Here is an 18,473-nt window from a genome sequence, read left to right as displayed (position 1 = left end):
ATTCTGGTGTATCTGATCTGCAGATGATCTGCAGATGATTTTCCATTAAACAAGGTGTGTATGAGATCTGCAGATACTGTATCATAGACTATGAATGCATTTGCAGGAATGGATCTTTTGCAGGAATAGATCTTTAGCAGATAATGATCTTTTGAATGTACTACAGCATCTTTGTGTGCAGCATCTTGCAAAGATTATTATCTGATGGGGAGTTCAGCTCCATAGAATAGACGGTGTAGAGTATGGCTCTCATACTACATGGAAGGGGGTAACATTGGTCTGTGATCTTTCATGTATCTTTCAAGTGTGTATGTAGCATAAGTCATAGGCACACACCTCACTGAGGACTCACAAATGTGCAATGTTGGATTATTTTCAACAATTTTGAGTGGAGACAGAGATGGTGAGAAAAGTTATGGGCATAGTGAGTATGACTATCCTACTAATATAATAAACTAGCTGATTGCCCGGCGCTGCCCGGGTATGCATTTGGCTGGTGTCAGCTCCACCCACTTTTTCTAACCCTAACACTCAATTACTCAATGGCCAAGTTTGTGAGCTTTGCGGTCTTTGGTATCAATAATTTGCATTGAAATGAAAAAATCTGATTAACTGTTTGTGGCTCCACCCCCTTTTCTGAATTTTAACCCGTCACCCAATGACCAACTGTACCAGGTTAACATTAACAGTGCAAGAATGGTAGTAATTAAATATTCCCCTTGAAAAGCAATAGGTGAAGTTTGATTCACTTTTGTAGGCTCCACCCACTTTTCTGAATATTAATCCCAGTCACCCAGTGACCAACTGTGCAACGTTTGAGAACCCTACCATTAACAGTGTAAGAATGGCTGCAGCATACATTTTCCAGTGAAATTTGTATTTGTCTCCACCCACTGATGACCCGGCGTTGCCCGTGTAGGTATTTGACTGGTGTTGGCTCCGCCCACTTTTTTTAACCCTACCACACAAACACTCAATGACCAAGTTTGTGAGCTTTGGGGTCCTTGGCATCAATAATTTGTATATTCCCATAGAAATTAAACAAATCAGATTGGCTGTTTGTGGCCACGCCCCTCTCCAGCATTTGAACTCCAGTCACCCAATGACCAACTGTAGCAGGTTTGAGGCTTCTGCTATTAACAGTGTAAAAATGGCAGCAATTTAAATATTCCCCTTGAAAATCAACAGGTGAATTTTGGTAGGCTATTATAGGCTCCACCCACTTCCCTGAATATTAATCTCAGTCACCCAGTGACCATGTGGGCAAAGTTTGGGAACCCTGCCATTAACAGTGTAAGAATGGCTGTAGTTTACATTTTCCCAGTGAAATTTGTTTTTGCCTCCGCCCACTTTTTGTAATCTGGACGTACAGTCACTCAATGACCAAGTTTGTGAGCTTTGGGGTCCATGGCATCAATAATTTGTATTTTCCCATGAAATAAAACAAATCTGATTCACTGTTTGTGGCTCTGTCCCCTTTTCTGAATTGAAACCCCAGTGGCCCAATTACCAACTGTACTAGGTTTGAGGCTTGTGCGATTAACAGTGCAAGAATGGCAGCAATTTTAATATTCTCCTTGAAAAGTGACATGTGATTTTTAGGCTCCACCTTCTTTTCTGAATATTAATCCCAGTCACCCAGTAACCAGCTGTGCAAAGTTTGAGAACCCTGTCATTAACAGTGAAGACAGGCTGCAGTTTACAATTTGCCAGAAAAATCTGTTTTTAACTCCAACCACTTTTTGTAACCTTGACACACAGTCACTCAATGATCAATTTTGTGAGCTTTTGGGTTCCTGGCATCAAAATTGTGCTAATGGAAGCAGTTTATCCAGCAAAGAAATCTGGCTGTTTTTGGCTCCGCCCCCTCACTGAATTTGAAACCCAGACACTTAAAGTGAACCTCCGGACTAAAAATCTACTCAGCAGTATTGAACAGGCTTGGTGTTTCTTTAACAATTTCACAGCATCAGAACCAAAGCATCAATTTTTAGCTGCATTTTTAGCTAAGCTCCACCCATCAACGAAAACTGCCTGGGCTTTTTTTCCCTGATGCTGTGCAAAGCATGATGGGATTACCTATGTTGTTATTCACGTTGCCTAGCAACTGGGAGGGGTGATCAGCACACAGGACAGTTGGAACTGTGTCTCATGCTACCTGTCACCTCCTTTCAACCAAAATGATGGCTGTCCTCATGAAATCAAACATTTGCCTGTTCTTTTAAAACAGGGTGGGTAAGAGATTATATTGCCTATCCATTTTAATTAACCTAAGTAATGTAACTTAATGACAGTATGTTTATTTAGGCTGAAGTTCCTCTTTAATGACCGACTGTAGCAGGTTTGAGGCCTCTGCCATTAACAGTGTAAGAATGGCTGCAGTTTCAATATTCCCCTTGAAAATCAATAGGTGAATTTTGATTGGCTCTTGTAGGCTCCACCTACTTTTCCGAATATTAATCCCAGTCACTCAGTGACCAACTTTGTGAAGTTTGAGAACTCTGCCATTAACAGTGTAAGAATAGCTGCAGTTTATATTTTCCCATGTAAAAAAGTTAGTTGTTTTTGGCCCCGCCCACTATTTCTAACCTTAACATACAGTCACTCAATGACCAAATTTATGAGCTGTGGGGTCCTTGGCATCAATAAGTTGCATTTTACCATTGAAATTAAACAAATCTGATTGGCTGTGTTTGGCCCGCTCCCTTCAGAATTTAAACCCCAGTCTCCCAGTGACTGACTGTACCAGATTTGAGGCCTCTGCCATGAAGAGTGTATGAATGACAGCAATGTAAATATTCCCCTTGAAAATAAACAGGTGAATTTTGATTGGCTGCTGTAGGCTCCACCCACTTTCCTGAATATTAGTTCCAGTCACCCAGTGACCAACTGTGTCAAGTTTGAGAACCCTGCCAATAACAGACTGGCTGAAATCAATCTAACAAATCTCATTAGTACATAGCAAGGAAATGAGCAGCGCTACTTAAAAACAGACTAGTGCCGCGTACGTTAAAAAAGGGCGCCGGGAAAAAAGGGCGCAGGGTTTTAAAAGATAATCATGAATAACGTTTAAAAAAAATTGTGTTATATTTCGTTTAAAAATAATGTTTTATAAAGTTATAAATCATTAAATAATGTGTATAAAATCGGCAATTTTAAAAACGTTAATCTTCCCTGTTTAAAAATTGAAATTTCTAATAACGTTTTATAAAACATTAATAAGAATTTTACTAAAGCTATACCTAACCCTACTCTCACACAGAACCCTCCCTGTACCTATCCCTAACCCCTAGACCCCCCTGTTGGTGCCTAACCCTAAGACCCCCCTGTTGGTGCCTAACCCTAAGACCCCCCTGTTGGTGCCTAACCCTAAGACCCCCCTGTTGGTGCCTAACCCTAAGACCCCCCTGTTGGTGCCTAAACCTAAGACCCCCCTGTTGGTGCCTAAACCTAAGACCCCCCTGTGATAAGCATTAATAACGTTTTTAAAAAATATGGTGCGGTTTTTCGTTTAAAAATGAAAAAAAAAAAAAAAAAATTGTACGGTTTTTCGTTTAAAAGTAATGTTTTAAAAAATATTGTACTGTTTTTCGTTTAAAAATAATGTTTTAAAAATTATAAATCATTAAATAATGTGTAATCATGAGAAACAGTTATAAAACATTAAAAGTCTCCGGGCGCCGCTTTTAAAACGTTATTTTTCTCCGGCGCCCTTTTTTCCTGTTGGGCGCCGATTTAAACAATATTTATTATGGGAGTGAATGGCTGCGCCCTTTTTGTCCACCTGCCTCATGCGCCCAAATTTCCTGCTTCCACTAGTGCCTACCTGCAAAAGAGTGCAAGCCCCACTTGTGGGGTCGAATACACACCGAGCATACACATGACCTGTCTACCACTAGAGGAGGATGTTGGTTTCCATTAACAGCTTGCATGCAACCTATTAAGTACTCGTCCCTCCCACTGCGAAGAAGTCAATCCTCCATGGGAGGGGCCTAACACTAACTAAATCCTAACCTATGTATATGCATAGCCTGGGTGCGGCTAATCAAATAAAATCGAAAATTGAAAATTGCGCAAAAGGTGGATCAGCGCAACACCAGGCCGCCTCCGAGTGGCCTCCGTCAGAGATGCGCTGAGCCCCCCCAGGAACTACAAACGCACCTTGCACTTAAAAGCCATGCTTTTGGTGTATATGCAGAGCTTCTGTTTGGGTTCAAGGTGCGTTTGTAGTTCCTGGGGAGGCTCAGCGCATCTCTGATGGAGGCCATTCGGAGGCGGCCTGGTGTTGCGCTGATCCACCTTTTGCGCAATTTTCAATCTAACAAATCTGATTGGCTGTTTGTGTCTCCACTCCTTTAGTAAATTTGGACCCCAGTCACCCAATAACTGACTGTATCAGGTTTGAGGCCTCTGTCATTAACAGTGTAAGAATGGTAGCAATGTAAATATTCCCCTTGAAAATCAACAGGTGAATTTTGATTGGCTGTTGTAGGCTCCACCCACTTTCTGAGTATTCATCCCAGTCACCAAGTGACCAATTGTGTAAAGTTTGGGAACCCTGCCATGTAAAAAATTTAGTTGTTGGCACCGCCCACTTTTTCTAACCTTGACATACAGTCACTCAATTATCAAGTTTATCAGCTTTGGGGTCCTTGGTATCAATACTTTGTATATTCCCATTGAAAAATAAACACATCAGGTTGTTTGTGGCTCCACCCCCTTTCTGAATTTGAACTCTAGTCACCCAGTGACCAACTGTACCAGGTTTGAGGCATCTGCAATTAACAGTATAAGAGAATGGTAGCAGCTTAAATATTCCCTTTTAAAATCAACAGGTGAATTTTGATTGACTGTTGTAAGCTCCACCCACTTTCCTGAATATTAATCCCAGTCACCCAGTGACCACATGTGCAACGTTTGAGAACCCTACCACTAACAGTGTAAGAATGGCTGCAGTTTATATTTTCCCAGTGAATTTTTTTTGGCTCCGCCCACTTTTTGTAACCTTGACACACAGTCACTCAATGTGTGAGCTTTCAGGTTCCTGGCATCAAAAATGTGTGAATGGAAGCAGTTTATCCACCAAGTAAATCTGATTGGCTGTTTGTGACCCCACCCCTTTAGTGAATTTAGACCCAAGTCACCCAATGACCAACTGTAGCATGTCTGAAGCCTCTGTCATTAACAGTGTAAGAATAGCAGCAGTTTACATATTCCCCTTGAAAATGAATAGGTGAATTTTGATTGGCTATTGTAGGCTCCACCTACTTTCTTGAATCTTAATCTCAGTCATCCAGTGACCAAGTGTGCCAAGTTTGAGAACCCTGCCATTAACAGTCTAATGCTGGGAACACACGTTAAGTTTTTACTTTAGATAGATGGGTTCGATAGATAAATTCCAACCTGTTGGATCTGGTCGATTCTACTTTCGTTTCGATTCTCCTCATTCAAGTGAATGTAATTGATAAGAAAAGATAAGGAATCGAGAGGGGAATCGAGCAGTGAATCGAGAGTAGAATCGATCGAAAGCGAAAACGACGGCAAAAACGAACGCAAAAACGCATCGTGTATTCCCAGCATTAGAATGGCTGCAGTTTACATTTTCCCATTTAAAATGAATGGCTGAAATTTGCTTGGCTGTTTTATGCTCCGCCCACTTTTAATGGAATGTAACCTCGGTCACCATGTGACCAACTGTGCCAAGTATGGGAACTGTGGCTTGATTACTGTGAGAACGGCAGCCTTTTACATTTTTTCCATTGACATGGATGGGTGAAATCTGATTTGCTGTTTGTAGCTCCGCCCACGTTTCCAGGGGGGGGGGGGACCCGAGACCCCAGAACATATCATCCCAGGTAGTAAGGGATCTGTGTTCGTTTAAATCGGTCAAGCCGTTTTTGAGTGATCGCGGCACACACACACACACACACACACACACACACACACACACACACACACACACACACACACACACACACACACACACACACACACACACACACACACACACACACACACACACACACACACACACACACACACACACACACACACACACACACACACACACACACACACACACACACACACACACACACACACACACACACACACACACACACACACACACACTCATGCATTACACACACACACACACACACACACACACATACATACACACATACACACATACACACACACACACACACACACACACACACACACACACACACACACACACACACACACACACACACACACACACACACACACTACACATACATGCACACACACACACACACACGATTTTATATATATAGGTAGGAAACTTTGGATGTTTGGATGTTTGTTACTCGATCACGCAAAAATGGCTGAACGGATTTGAATGAAATTTGGCACACACTTAGTACATTACCTGGAATAAAGTATAGGATACTTTTTATTCCCATAACCAAAAAGGGGGAGGAGACAAATACAAATTTCACTGGGAAATGTAAACTGCAGCCATTCTTACACTATTAATGGTAGGGTTCTCAAACTTTACACAGTTGGTCACTGGGTGACTAGGAATAATAATCTGAAAAGTGGGTGGAGCCTATAAAAGCCAATCAAAATCCACCTATTGATTTTCAAGGGGAATATGTAATTGCTGCCATTCTTGCACTGTTAATGGCACAAGCCTTAAACCAGGTACAGTTAGTCATTGGGTGACTGGGGTTCAAATTCAGAAAGAGGGGTGGAGCCACAAACAGCCAATCAGATTTTTTTTAATTTCAATGCAAATTATTGATGCCTAAGACCGCAAAGCTCACAAACTTGGTCATTGAGTAAGTGAGTGTTAGTGTTAGAAAAAGTAGGCGGAGCCAACACCAGCCAAATACATACCAGAACAATGTCAGGACATCATTGGGCGGAGACAAATACAAATTTCACTGAGAAAATTTAAACTGCAGCCATTCTTACACTGGTAATGACAGGGTTCTCAAACTTTGCACAGTTGGTCACTGGGTGACTGGGATTAATATTCAAAAAAGTGGGTGGAGCCTACAAAAGCCAATCAAAATCCACCTATTTATTTTTAAGGGGAATATTTAATTGCTGACATTCTCGCACTGTTAATGGCACAAGCCTCTTGCAATGTTAATCACCTGTACCTGGTACACTTGGCCATTGGGTGATTTGGGTTCAAATTCTATTAATTTAATTTTAATTAATTGTATTTCAATGCAAATTATTGATGCCAAAGGCCACAAAGCTCACATACTTGGTCACTAAGTAATTGAGTAATTGTGTGTTAGGGTTAGGAAAAGGGGGTGGAGCCAACACTGGCCAAATACGTACCCGGGCAATGCCGGGCGTCCAGCTAGTTCTTAATATATGACATGTGGTCAATAAATAATTGAGCTGCTGTGTGTGTGGGTGTTGGGGGAGGGGAATGTTAAACTATCTATCTACCTATTGAATCTTTCTGTCTTAAAGAGAACCCGAGGTGGGTTTGAAGAATATTATCTGCATACAGAGGCTGGATCTGCCTATACAGCCCAGCCTCTGTTGCTATCCCAAACCCCCCTAAGGTCCCCCTGCACTCTGCAATCCCTGATAAATCACAGCCACGCTGCTGACAAACAGCTTGTCAGAGCTGGCTGTGTTTATCTCTATAGTGTCAGTCTGCTGCTCTCCCCGCCTCCTGCAGAACTCCAGTCCCCGCCTGCATCCCTTCCCTCCCTGCTGATTGGAGGGAAGGGACGGGGGCAGGGACCGGAGCTATGCAGGAGGCGGGGGAGCAGCTGAGACTGACACTACAGATGTAAACACAGCCTCACAGCATGGCTGTGATTTATGAGGGATTGCAAAGTGCAGGGGGACCTTAGGGGGGTTTGGGATAGCAACAGAGGCTGGGCTGTATAGGCAGATCCAGCCTCTGTATGCAGATAACATTCTTTAAACACACCTCGGGTTCTCTTTAATCATGTTTGTATTTTGTTCCATTACACCATCCTACTAATATTATAAATGGGAAAGTTCGGATGTTTGGATGTTTGGATGTTTGTTACTCGATCACGCAAAAATGGCTGAATGGATTTGAATGAAATTTGGCACACACATAGTACATTACCTGGAATAAAATATAGGATATGTTTTATTCCCATAACCAAAAAGGGGGCGGAGACAAAACAAATTTCACTGGAAAATGTAAACTGCAGCCATTCTTACACTGTTAATAGCAGGGTTCTCAAACTTTGCACAGTTACTGGGTGACTGGGATTAATATTCAGAAAAGTGGGTGGAGCCTACAAAAGCCAATCAAAAATTACCTATTGATTTTTCAGGGGAATATGTCATTGCTTCCATTCTTGCACTGTTAATGGCACAAGCCTCAAACCTGGTACAGTTGGTCATTGGGTGACTGGGGTTCAATTCAGAAAGGGGGTGGAGCCACAAACAGCCAATCAGATTTGTTTCATTCCAATACAAATTATTGATGCCAAACACCACAAAGCTCACAAACTTGGTAATTGAGTGTAAAGGATAGTGGAGATGCCGCTGCAACAGGGAGCAGCATGGCGGCTATCTCCGCGTCTCAGCCGGCGGATTCCGCCGCGCAGGTACGTGATGGAGTTGTGCCTGGGACTATGGAGAACGCGGGGTAGGCCGCCGCAGCGCTGAGCAACATGGCGGCTGTCCCTGCATCTCAGCCAGCGGCCTCCGCCGTGCTGTTACATGATGGTACTTTGTCTGATCTCTCAGTCGCACATAGACTGAGGGCTACACGCGCGCACAGACAGGAGCTTTATGCAAGCAGAAGGGGAGTCAGCTGATCAGCCGGTCAGCTGACTCCAACACTGATTCCGATTGGCTGAGTGACTGGGGCGGCGCTAAGGAGTGCTCCCAGTATATATACAGCATGCCTGTCAGTTGTTCCTTGTCTGCTGTTGCAAATGCTAACGTGTGAGCGCACAGACCCTAGTCAGATCCTACAGTGTGCTAGAACCAGCTGGAGCTGGGGATCCACACTTAGCCAGATTCTGTTGATAGCTTAAAGTACTATTCATTGTATTATCTGTTATGACCTTCTGCTTCCGTTGACTATTCTCCTGCTTACTGACTCTGTACCTCTGCTCATCTGATTCATGTTGCCGACCCTGCCTGAACCTGACACTGAATCAGTCTTCTGTCTTTGTACCTTATCTGTCCGTACGTTGCCGACTCTGCTTGTCTGACCTTTCTTACCCCACCAGTGGGCCTAGCCACTGGCAAGGGATCTGTGGCATTTCACCTGCTACTCAGGTGAAGCTCAACTGTAGCACTGTCTGTTGACACCTGCTCCTCAGGTGTCCACTGGCTGCAGTGTAGTCTTAATCACCTGCTCCTCAGGTGAATATCTTTTGCAGCACTGTCTGTAACACCTGCTCCTCAGGTGTCCACTGGCTGCAGTATAGTCTTAATCATCTGTTCCTAAGGTGAATATCCTTTGCAGCACTGTCTGTAACACCTGCTCCTCAGGTGTTCACTGGCTGCAGTTTTGTCTTAATCACCCGCTCCTCGGGAGACTTCATATTCCTCATTACTGTTGCACCAAACACTATCTCACATTGGTAGTCCTGTGTCTGGCTATACTAGCATTATTGGTGATTCTGCAGATCACCACATGATCAGGTATAGCATCTGTATGATTGGTGATACTGCAGATCACAAATAATCAGAAAAATCTGTTTAGCTGACACCTATTGTAACATTGAGTAATTGATTAATTGTGTGTGAGGGTTAGAAAAGTGGGCACAGCCAACACCAGCCAAATACATAAGCGGGCGACATGGGGTCATAAGTGGGCGGAGAAAAATACAAATTTTACCGGGAAAATGTAAACTGCAGCCATTTTTACACTGTTAATTGTAGGGTTCTCAAACTTTGCACAGTTAATTACTGGGTGACTGGGATTAAAATTCTGAAAAGTGGGTGGAGCCACAAACAATGAATTGATAAAAGGGGGTGAAGCCACAAACAGCCAATCTTATTTGTTTAATTTTAATGCAGGTTATTGATGCCTAAAACCGCAAAGCTCACAAACTTGGTCATTGAGTAATTCAGTAATTGTGTGTTAAGGTTAGGAAAAGTGGGCGCAGCGAACACCAGCCAAATACATAAGCGGGCAATATCGCGTCATCAGTGGGCGGAGACAAATACACATTTCACTGAGAAAATGTAAACTGCAGCCATTCTTACACTGTTAATGGTAGGGTTCTCAAACTTTGCACAATTGGTCACTGGGTGACTGGGATTAATATTCAGAAAAGTGGGTGGAGCCTACAAAATCCAATCAAAATTCACCTATTGATTTTTAAGGTGAATATGTAATTGCTGCCATTCTTGCACTGTTAATGGCACAAGCCTTAAACTTGGTACAGTTGGTCATTGGGTGACTGGGGTTCAAATTTAGACAAAGGGGTGGAGCCACAAACAGCCAATCAGATTTGTTTAATCTCAATGCAAATTATTGATGCCAAAGACCACAAAGCGCACAAACTTGGTCATTGAGTAATTGTGTGTTAGGGTTAGAAAAAGTAGGCGGAGCCAACACCAGCCAAATACATACTCGAACAATGTCAGGAAATCAGTGGGTGGAGAAAAATACAAATTTCATTGGGAAATGTAAACTGCAGCCATTCTTACACTGTTAATTGTAGGGTTCTCAAACTTTACACACTTGGTCACTGGGTGACTGGGATTAATATTCATAAAGGTGGGTGGAGTGTACAAAAGCCAATCAAAATCCACCTATTGATTTTTAAGGGGAATATTTAATTGCTGCCATTCTTGCACTGTTAATCACCTGTGCCTGGTACACTTGGCCATTAGGTGATTGGGGTTCAAATTCAGAAAAGGGGTGGAGCCACAAACAGCCAATCAGATTTGTTTCATTTCAATGCAAATTATTGATGCCAAAGACCACAAATCTCACAAACTTGGTCATTGAGTAATTGTGTGTTAGGGTTAGAAAAAGTGGCCACAGCCAACCCCAGCCAAATACATACCCGGGAAACGTCAGGACATCAGTGGGCGGAGACAAATACAAATTTCACTGGCATAATGTAAATTGCAGCCATTCTTTCACTGTCAATGGTAGAGTTCTCAAGCTTTGCACAGTTGATCACTGGGTGACTGGGATTTATATTCAGAAAGTGGGTGGAGCCTACACAAGCCAATCAAAATTCACCTATTTCTTTTCAAGGGGAAGTATTTAATTGCTGCCATTCTTGCACTGTTGATGGCACAATACTCAAACCTGGTACAGTTGGCCTTTTGGTTACTGGGGTTCAAATTCAGAAAAGGGGGTGGAGCCACAGCCAATTAGATTAATTTCATTTCAATACAAATTATTGATGCCAAAGTCTACAACGCTCACAAACTAGGTCATTGAGTAATGGTGTGTTAGGATTAAAAAAAGTGGGCACAGCCAACACTAGCCAAATACATACCCGGGCAACTCCGGGGCCGGGCGAGGCAACTCAGGGTGACCAGCTAGTATTATAAATGGGAAAGTTCGGATGTTTGGATATTTGGATGTTTGTTACTCGATCACGCAACAATGGCAGAACAGATTAGAATGAAATTTGGCGCACACATAGTACATTACCTGGAATAAAGTATAGGATACTTTTTATTCCCATAGCCAAAAAGTGGGCGGAGACAAATACAAATTTCACTGGGAAAATGTAAACTGCAGCCATTCTTACACTGTTAATGGTAAGGTTCTCAAGCTTTGCACAGTTGATCACTGGGTGACTGGGACTAATATTCAGAAAAGTGGGTGGAGCTTAAAAAGCCAATCATAATTCACCTATTGATTTTCAAGGGGAATATATAATTGCTGCCATTCTTGCACTGTTAATGGCACAAGCCTCTTGCAATGTTAATCACCTGTACCTGGTACACTTGGCCATTGGGTGATTGGGGTTCAAATTCAAAAAGGAGGTGGAGCAACAGCCAATCACATGTGTTTCTTTTCAATGCAAATTATTGATGCCAGAGATGCAAAGCTAACAAACTTGGTCATTGACTGGGTGTTGGGGTTAGAAAAAGTGGACGCAGCCAACACCAGCCAAATACATAACTCAGCAATGCCGGGTCATCAGTGGGTAGAGGCAAATACAAATTTCCCTGGGAAAATGTAAACTGCAGCCATTCTTACAATCACCAATTGCCTTTTAAGGGGAATATTTCATTGCCGCCATTCTTGCACTGTTAATGACACAAGCCTCAAACCTGGTACAGTTGGTCATTGGCAGGGATGTTCGTAGTCAGCCAACTTCGCTACGCTGGAACTACGCGTATTTTTACGCAAATACGCTTCGCAATCTACGGCTCCGAAATCAGCCACTTTGCTACGTTAGCATACCGTAGACTACGCATTAAAATACGCAAGCATCACGTATTGCGTAGCGTAGTTGATGCGACCGCTTATGCCCTTATGCTGAAAAATGTCTGCAATAATCTGCTAACTATGCGCATACACAAACTAATATAAGCATACATTCCAACATCCTATGCGGAATTGTATGCGTACAAAGGGCAATAAAATTTCTGCGCATGCGCAATGACCCATATAAATGCAGTTACCGCACGCGTAGTTGACTTCGCAATACATACGTCAACTACGCGTAGCGGGCAAAGCTATGCATAGCGGGACTATGACTACGCGGAAATGCGTACGTGTAGTTCTTAAACTTCGTCTACGAACTACGATGTGTAGTTGCGTACTACGATGCGTAGATTCGCGCTGGCGTAGTTTACGAGCAACCCTGGTCATTGGGTGACTGGAGTTAAAATTCATAAAAGGGGGTGGAGCCACAAACAGCCAATCAGATTTGTTTCATTTCAAGTCATTGATGCCTAAGACCGCAAAGGTCACAAACTTGGTAATTGTGTGTTAGAGTTAGAAAAAGTGGGTGAGGCCAGCGCCAGCCAAATACATACCTGGGCAACGCCGGACCAATAGCAAATGTTCATATAAATAGACATCTGTTTTCTTCCCTCTCTCAGCTCCCCCGGGCCCGATGTAATGAGAAGTGTCCTCCTGGATTCCATAAGGCTGCTAAGGAGAGTATCCATTCCTGCTGCTATGGATGTGTTCCATGTTCTGAGGGAAAAATCTCCAACTCAACAGGTCGGGATATGTTCTGTGTGATAGATTGTTATAACAATTATAGAAACATAATAATAAAAATAATAATAATAATAATAAATAATGCTACATTTAGAAACTCAACCAAGAGTTGGAGCTCAGCCATGACACAAGTGACTGAGCCACTCTGTGCTGGATGGGTTGGTTGGTTGGTTGGTTGGGTTGGGTTGGTTGGGTTGGGTTGGATGGGTTGGATTGGGTTGGTTGGGCTGTGCTGATTGGGTTGGTTGGGCTTCGCCGGTTGGGTTGGATACAGTCCAGGCAAGCGACCACATTGCTGATAGAAGAAGAGGATACATTTAGGTCAGATTTCTCTACAGGCTGAAAAATACTTTAAGAGGAAATTCTACAACATTAATCAGTGGCAGTGCTACTCAAGTCCTTTCATAATGTATTGTTATTGAAAGTTGTATTACTAAATCCTTTTGCAGCTTCTGTAAATAGATTAAATTACCAAAGAGCCTAATGGTGGTAACAATGGTGCTCTGTAGAGCGATAACAGCCCAGTAACTCCCAACTGTCTATAAAATAACAGGGATGCTTGTGAGGACCTGTTTATGAGGAAGATTATTGCATCGCTCTTTAGGCTGGATGTAATCCCATTCCGATCACATGTAACTGGCTGTCATATACATAAACCTCAGCCTTTCACTGTTTGTCCAGCAGCTACACCTGGCTAGAGACTAGCTCCATTAGAGTGAAGATGAACAGCTACATGTGTATGCGCATCTTTCTCTGTGTAGTGCCACCCATGCTTAGAAAGACAAATCACCAACTGAAGTCTCCGCTAATGTGGGAACTTGTAGGTCGCTTAGCTCTCACTTTTTTGTCCAGTTCATCTCAAACCAGCTCATTGGGGTTTAAGTCTGGAGACTGTGCTGGCTACTTCATGGTCATATGCGAACCACCTTGGTCTTCTTTCCTAAGTTCACGTATAGCTTAGACCAGTGTGTCGGACAGGGAGCTGGTAAAGCTGAGGAAATCCACTTGCTGGCCAAGCAGTAGTAATCAGGTTTTGTTGCTGACAGTGAAGACTTGCTGCAGGTTTCTATTGGAATTGATAACACAGGGGTTGATTGGGTCATTGTGTTGCTGTAGGGTGGTCCCCCGAGAACCCTATATGGTGATGCAGAATGCTGTGGTAGCCATTTTGTTACTGGATGCCTCTCGGTTGCTACGCTTGAAGCACTGATCCCATAAGCAGCCTATCACAGAAGATATTGACTTACAAAAATATATCTTCTGATGCTGATGTGGCTTTAGGCCTGCCAGGTCTTTTCCTATCAGAGGGTCCCCCTGTGAGTGCCTTTTTGTTTTCAATCATTTTTATGGGATTTTTCAAAAAAGAGGAACAATAAACAAAGCAATGACATAGGTCAGAATGAAGGGACACAATGGGCTTGATTCACTAACCGGCGCTAAGCCAGTTAGTGAGGCTTAACACTTTGTGGGCGCAAACCAGGGTGCTAGGGGCTTGATTCACTAAGACAAATTCACTGAGACAAACAGCTTGCCTTATCAGAGATAAGGGGCCTCATCGGTGCCTTATCAGAGTTAGCGTGCCTTATCAGGGTTAGCGTGCCTTATCAGAATAGCATAGCGAGCGCTACGAACTTATGCCTGATAATTGATGATGAGTAGAGCTCTTGTCATTGTCAATTATCAGGCATAAGTTCGTAGCGCTTGCTAGGCTATTCTGATAAGGCACGCTAACTCTGATAAGGCCCCTTAACTCTGTTAAGGCCCCTTAACTTTGATAAGACACCAATAAGGCCCCTTAACTCTATTAAGGCCCCTTAACTCTGATAAGGCCCCTTAAGTCTAATAAGGCACACTAAGTGGCTTTTCACTCCGGCGCTAACACTTAGCGCCGGTTAGTGAATCAAGTCCAATAAGTGCAAACGGTACATTTTGTAAACATAACATTCAAGTGATAACAGGAGATCTTGAGTTCAACCATTTCCACAGGATATTAAGGCAGATGGTGTAGATATATGTCACAGATAGACTGATCATTGGGGGTGGAACATTACAACGTATTGGCAACACTATCTAAGAGGGGTGTTAGGGAATACTGTTCAAACTGTACTGTACTGAACACATATCCGAATTGTCCACTGAATGGTCCATAGGCCATGGAAGGCACGCTGCTATTGCCCCATTGTCCAATGCCCAACTGTAAAAAAAATGTACCAAGCCATAGAAAACATGCCTTGGGGTTATCAGCAGGTGTTCCTAAGGGGGTTATGATCCAGTGCAAGTGTGTGTCAGTCTTCTGCAGGCCATTTTTGACAGTGGACAGCAGGAAATCTAACTTACAGCTGATGGGGCAGAAGATGTAGGAGGGGGCATGTAGGAGTGGGCAGTCAGAAGAATACAAGTTGATAGTCGGGAGGTTAAAAGGAAGACGAGAGAGAAACAAAAAAAGCAAGGTACAGATATACATTAAAAACAGTACTTACAACCACACAGACATCACATTTTAATGTTGCAATAGGAAAAAGGTGTTTGTTTGTTTGTTTGTTTTTAATGAGGTTAAATGAAAGTATCAACCTACTGGTAGCATAGATCTACATATATCAAAAGAAAGAGCAGTGAATTTCATGCTGAGGTTTCCAGGTGGTCAGTATGCAGTGTGTAATGACTGGCTGGAATCCCAGTGGAACTGACAATGTTTTTGTCCAGGGATCGCTATACAGCTGCAATATGGCTGTATAAGAATCCCTGGCAATTGTAGTGGTGATTTACCCATTAAAAAAGTTACATTGAAAAAAAATTGAATAGGTTCCCACCTCCAAAGCCTTTTTAATCCCTTGTCCCCCATGCAGGCCAGGATAGCCAAAATGTGGAGCTCCAGCTGTGTAGGGCTCCACACCCTGAACTATACCAGCCCGCATGGTCCATGGTATGGGAGGCTCAGGAGGAGATGGGTGGCCAAGGCTCCTGCTGTTTCTCAGAGTTCTTGTCCAATCCATGGACAAGGTGCTCTTTCCCACCTCTGGTGCCCAGGGGAGACCTTCATGGTGGTATCTGGTAGTTCCCTTTAAGAAGAGGACCCCCAGATGACAGCCCCTCCCCCATTTTTACAAAGAGTAAAATGTAAATAAAAAAACAGCAACAAAAAAGTCCTTTAATAGTCTTAATTTCATTAACTATAAATACTTAAGATAAATTAAAGTTCCTATGTTCCTCAGAAAGATCCCACGCCACTATCTTCTAATATCTTAATTAAAGATCTCCATGCACCTGCCGCCACACACAACGCTTCCTCGTGTAACTTTCAGCTTTACCACCTTACTTCCTTCACTTGCATCATGGTGGAGGAAGTCAACTAGCTGCTCACAACTTCGCCTGCTACTTCCTACTCCTTCAGATCCAATCCAACTCCCTTCCCCCACACTTTTATGATCTGGCACCTGTCCTCACCCACCTGCCCAACCTCTCCTCCTCTTATGTAGTCAAACAGGCCACGGTTCCTCCCCTCCTGAAGATTACAGGGAAACATGTTAGGCAGAAACAAATATATATTCAAAGAAAATATTATGATCAAATGTGTTTTTTTAATGTTTTTTTTCCCTCTCATTTATTTTCAGACAGTGAAATTTGCTATAAATGTCCAGAGGATAAGTGGCCAGACAAGGACAGAGTGAGATGTGTTTCTAAAATCCAGGAGTTTTTGTCCTATAGAGATGATCCTCTGGTTTTAGTTGCTTTATCCACATCTCTATCCTTCTGCATCATGACAATATTTATCACTGGAAGTTTGATGTATTTCTGGGACACTCCAGTGGTGAAAGCCAATAACCGGACTGTGAGCTTCATCCTCCTGACCTCCATCTTGCTGAGCTTCCTGTGTGTCTTCTTGTTCCTGGGACGCCCTGTGGACATTACCTGCATGCTGAGACAGGTGGCATTTGGGATCTTCTTCACCATCGCTGTCTCCTCTGTCCTGGCCAAGACTATCACTGTCTGCATTGCTTTCAAAGCCACCAAACCCGGCAGTTCCTGGAACAGATGGGTCACCGTCAAACTATCTAATTCTATAGTCTTCTCCTGCTCCTCTGTCCAAGTTCTGATTTGTACTATCTGGCTGTCAGTGTCTCCTCCCTACCAAGAGAATGACATGTCCTCTTCTCCTGGGATAATCATCATCCAGTGTAATGAGGGCTCAGTGATTGGCTTCTACTCTGTGTTGGGTTATATGGGGTTTCTGGCTGGTGTGAGCTTAGTTCTGGCTTTCATGGTGAGGACATTACCGGACAGCTTTAATGAGGCCAAGTACATCACGTTCAGCATGCTGGTGTTCTGCAGTGTCTGGATTGCCATGATCCCGGCCTATGTGAGCACCAGAGGGAAGTACATGGTGGCAGTGGAGGTATTTGCCATACTGGCCTCCAGTGCTGGAATATTAGGCTGTATATTTCTTCCCAAACTCTACATTCTGCTGATGGAGCCAGATCTCCACTCCAGGAAACTCGTGCTGCACAAATACAGCTCATGATGTCAGTTGTAATGCATGGAAATACTTTTATTTTGTTTTATAAATGAAGCATATAAAAATTAAAATAGTAATAGTTTTATATATACAAAAAAAAAATACATACCATTTTATGTTCCAATGTATGTATACTGTAGTCAGAAATAAAAAAAAATAAAAATTGGAAAACCTTTTTTTCCTTTATTAGAAACAAAGATGCTGTTGGTTCAGTTTTAGTAAATCTCCATCTCAACGCATTTTTCAAATCCAGGACAATCCAAGGATTTCATTTGAAACATTTTTCTCAGCTAAAGTCGTGACCTGAATTGCACGAATATGCTTTCAGTATGTTCAATTCATGGGTGTTGGCTGAGGGTGCCACCATAGACTCTCATACATTCATCGTTAATACTGCGCCCAAAGAAGAAAAAAGGGCGCCCGATAAATATCATTAACAACGTTGGAACATTTAAGTTTTTGAAATATTTTAGCATTTTAGAAGCTTGCAACGTTATAGTTTTTGTCATATTATTTTGTTTGTATGTACAGATTTTACATTATCAAAGATATTATCGTTTCTATGTGTAAAAGGGAGTGTTTCTATGTGTAAAGAGGGAGTGGTTAGGGTTAGGCACCACCAGTGAGAGTGGTTATGGTTTGGCACCACCTGGGGGCAGTTAAGGTTAGGCAAAACCGAGAAGGGGTGGTTAAGGTTAGGCACCATGGGGGGGGGGGGGTTAGGGTTAGGCACCACTGGGGTGGTTAAGGTTAGGCACCACCAGGAGGAGTGGTTAGGGTTTGGCACCACCTGGG

At 42.9% G+C, this 18,473-nt stretch overlaps 1 protein-coding gene across 1 annotated transcript in view; it reads left to right on the top strand.

Annotated features, from left to right (window-relative positions):
• Nucleotides 1-17,684, top strand: part of LOC137532686 (vomeronasal type-2 receptor 26-like) — a 29,932-nt gene extending 12,248 nt beyond the window's left edge. The window contains exons 2-3 of the mRNA XM_068253503.1: nt 13,042-13,102; nt 16,777-17,684. Of these exons, the coding sequence (XP_068109604.1) occupies nt 13,042-13,102; nt 16,777-17,684 (969 nt within the window). The remainder of the gene's footprint in view (nt 1-13,041; nt 13,103-16,776) is intronic.
• The last annotated feature ends 789 nt before the right edge of the window (nt 17,685-18,473 follow it).

Source organism: Hyperolius riggenbachi, chromosome 1 (assembly GCF_040937935.1).
Source record: "Hyperolius riggenbachi isolate aHypRig1 chromosome 1, aHypRig1.pri, whole genome shotgun sequence".
NCBI lineage: Eukaryota > Metazoa > Chordata > Amphibia > Anura > Hyperoliidae > Hyperolius > Hyperolius riggenbachi.
The sequence above is the reverse complement of the archived record's forward strand: the minus strand, read 5'-3'. Positions and strand labels throughout refer to the sequence as shown.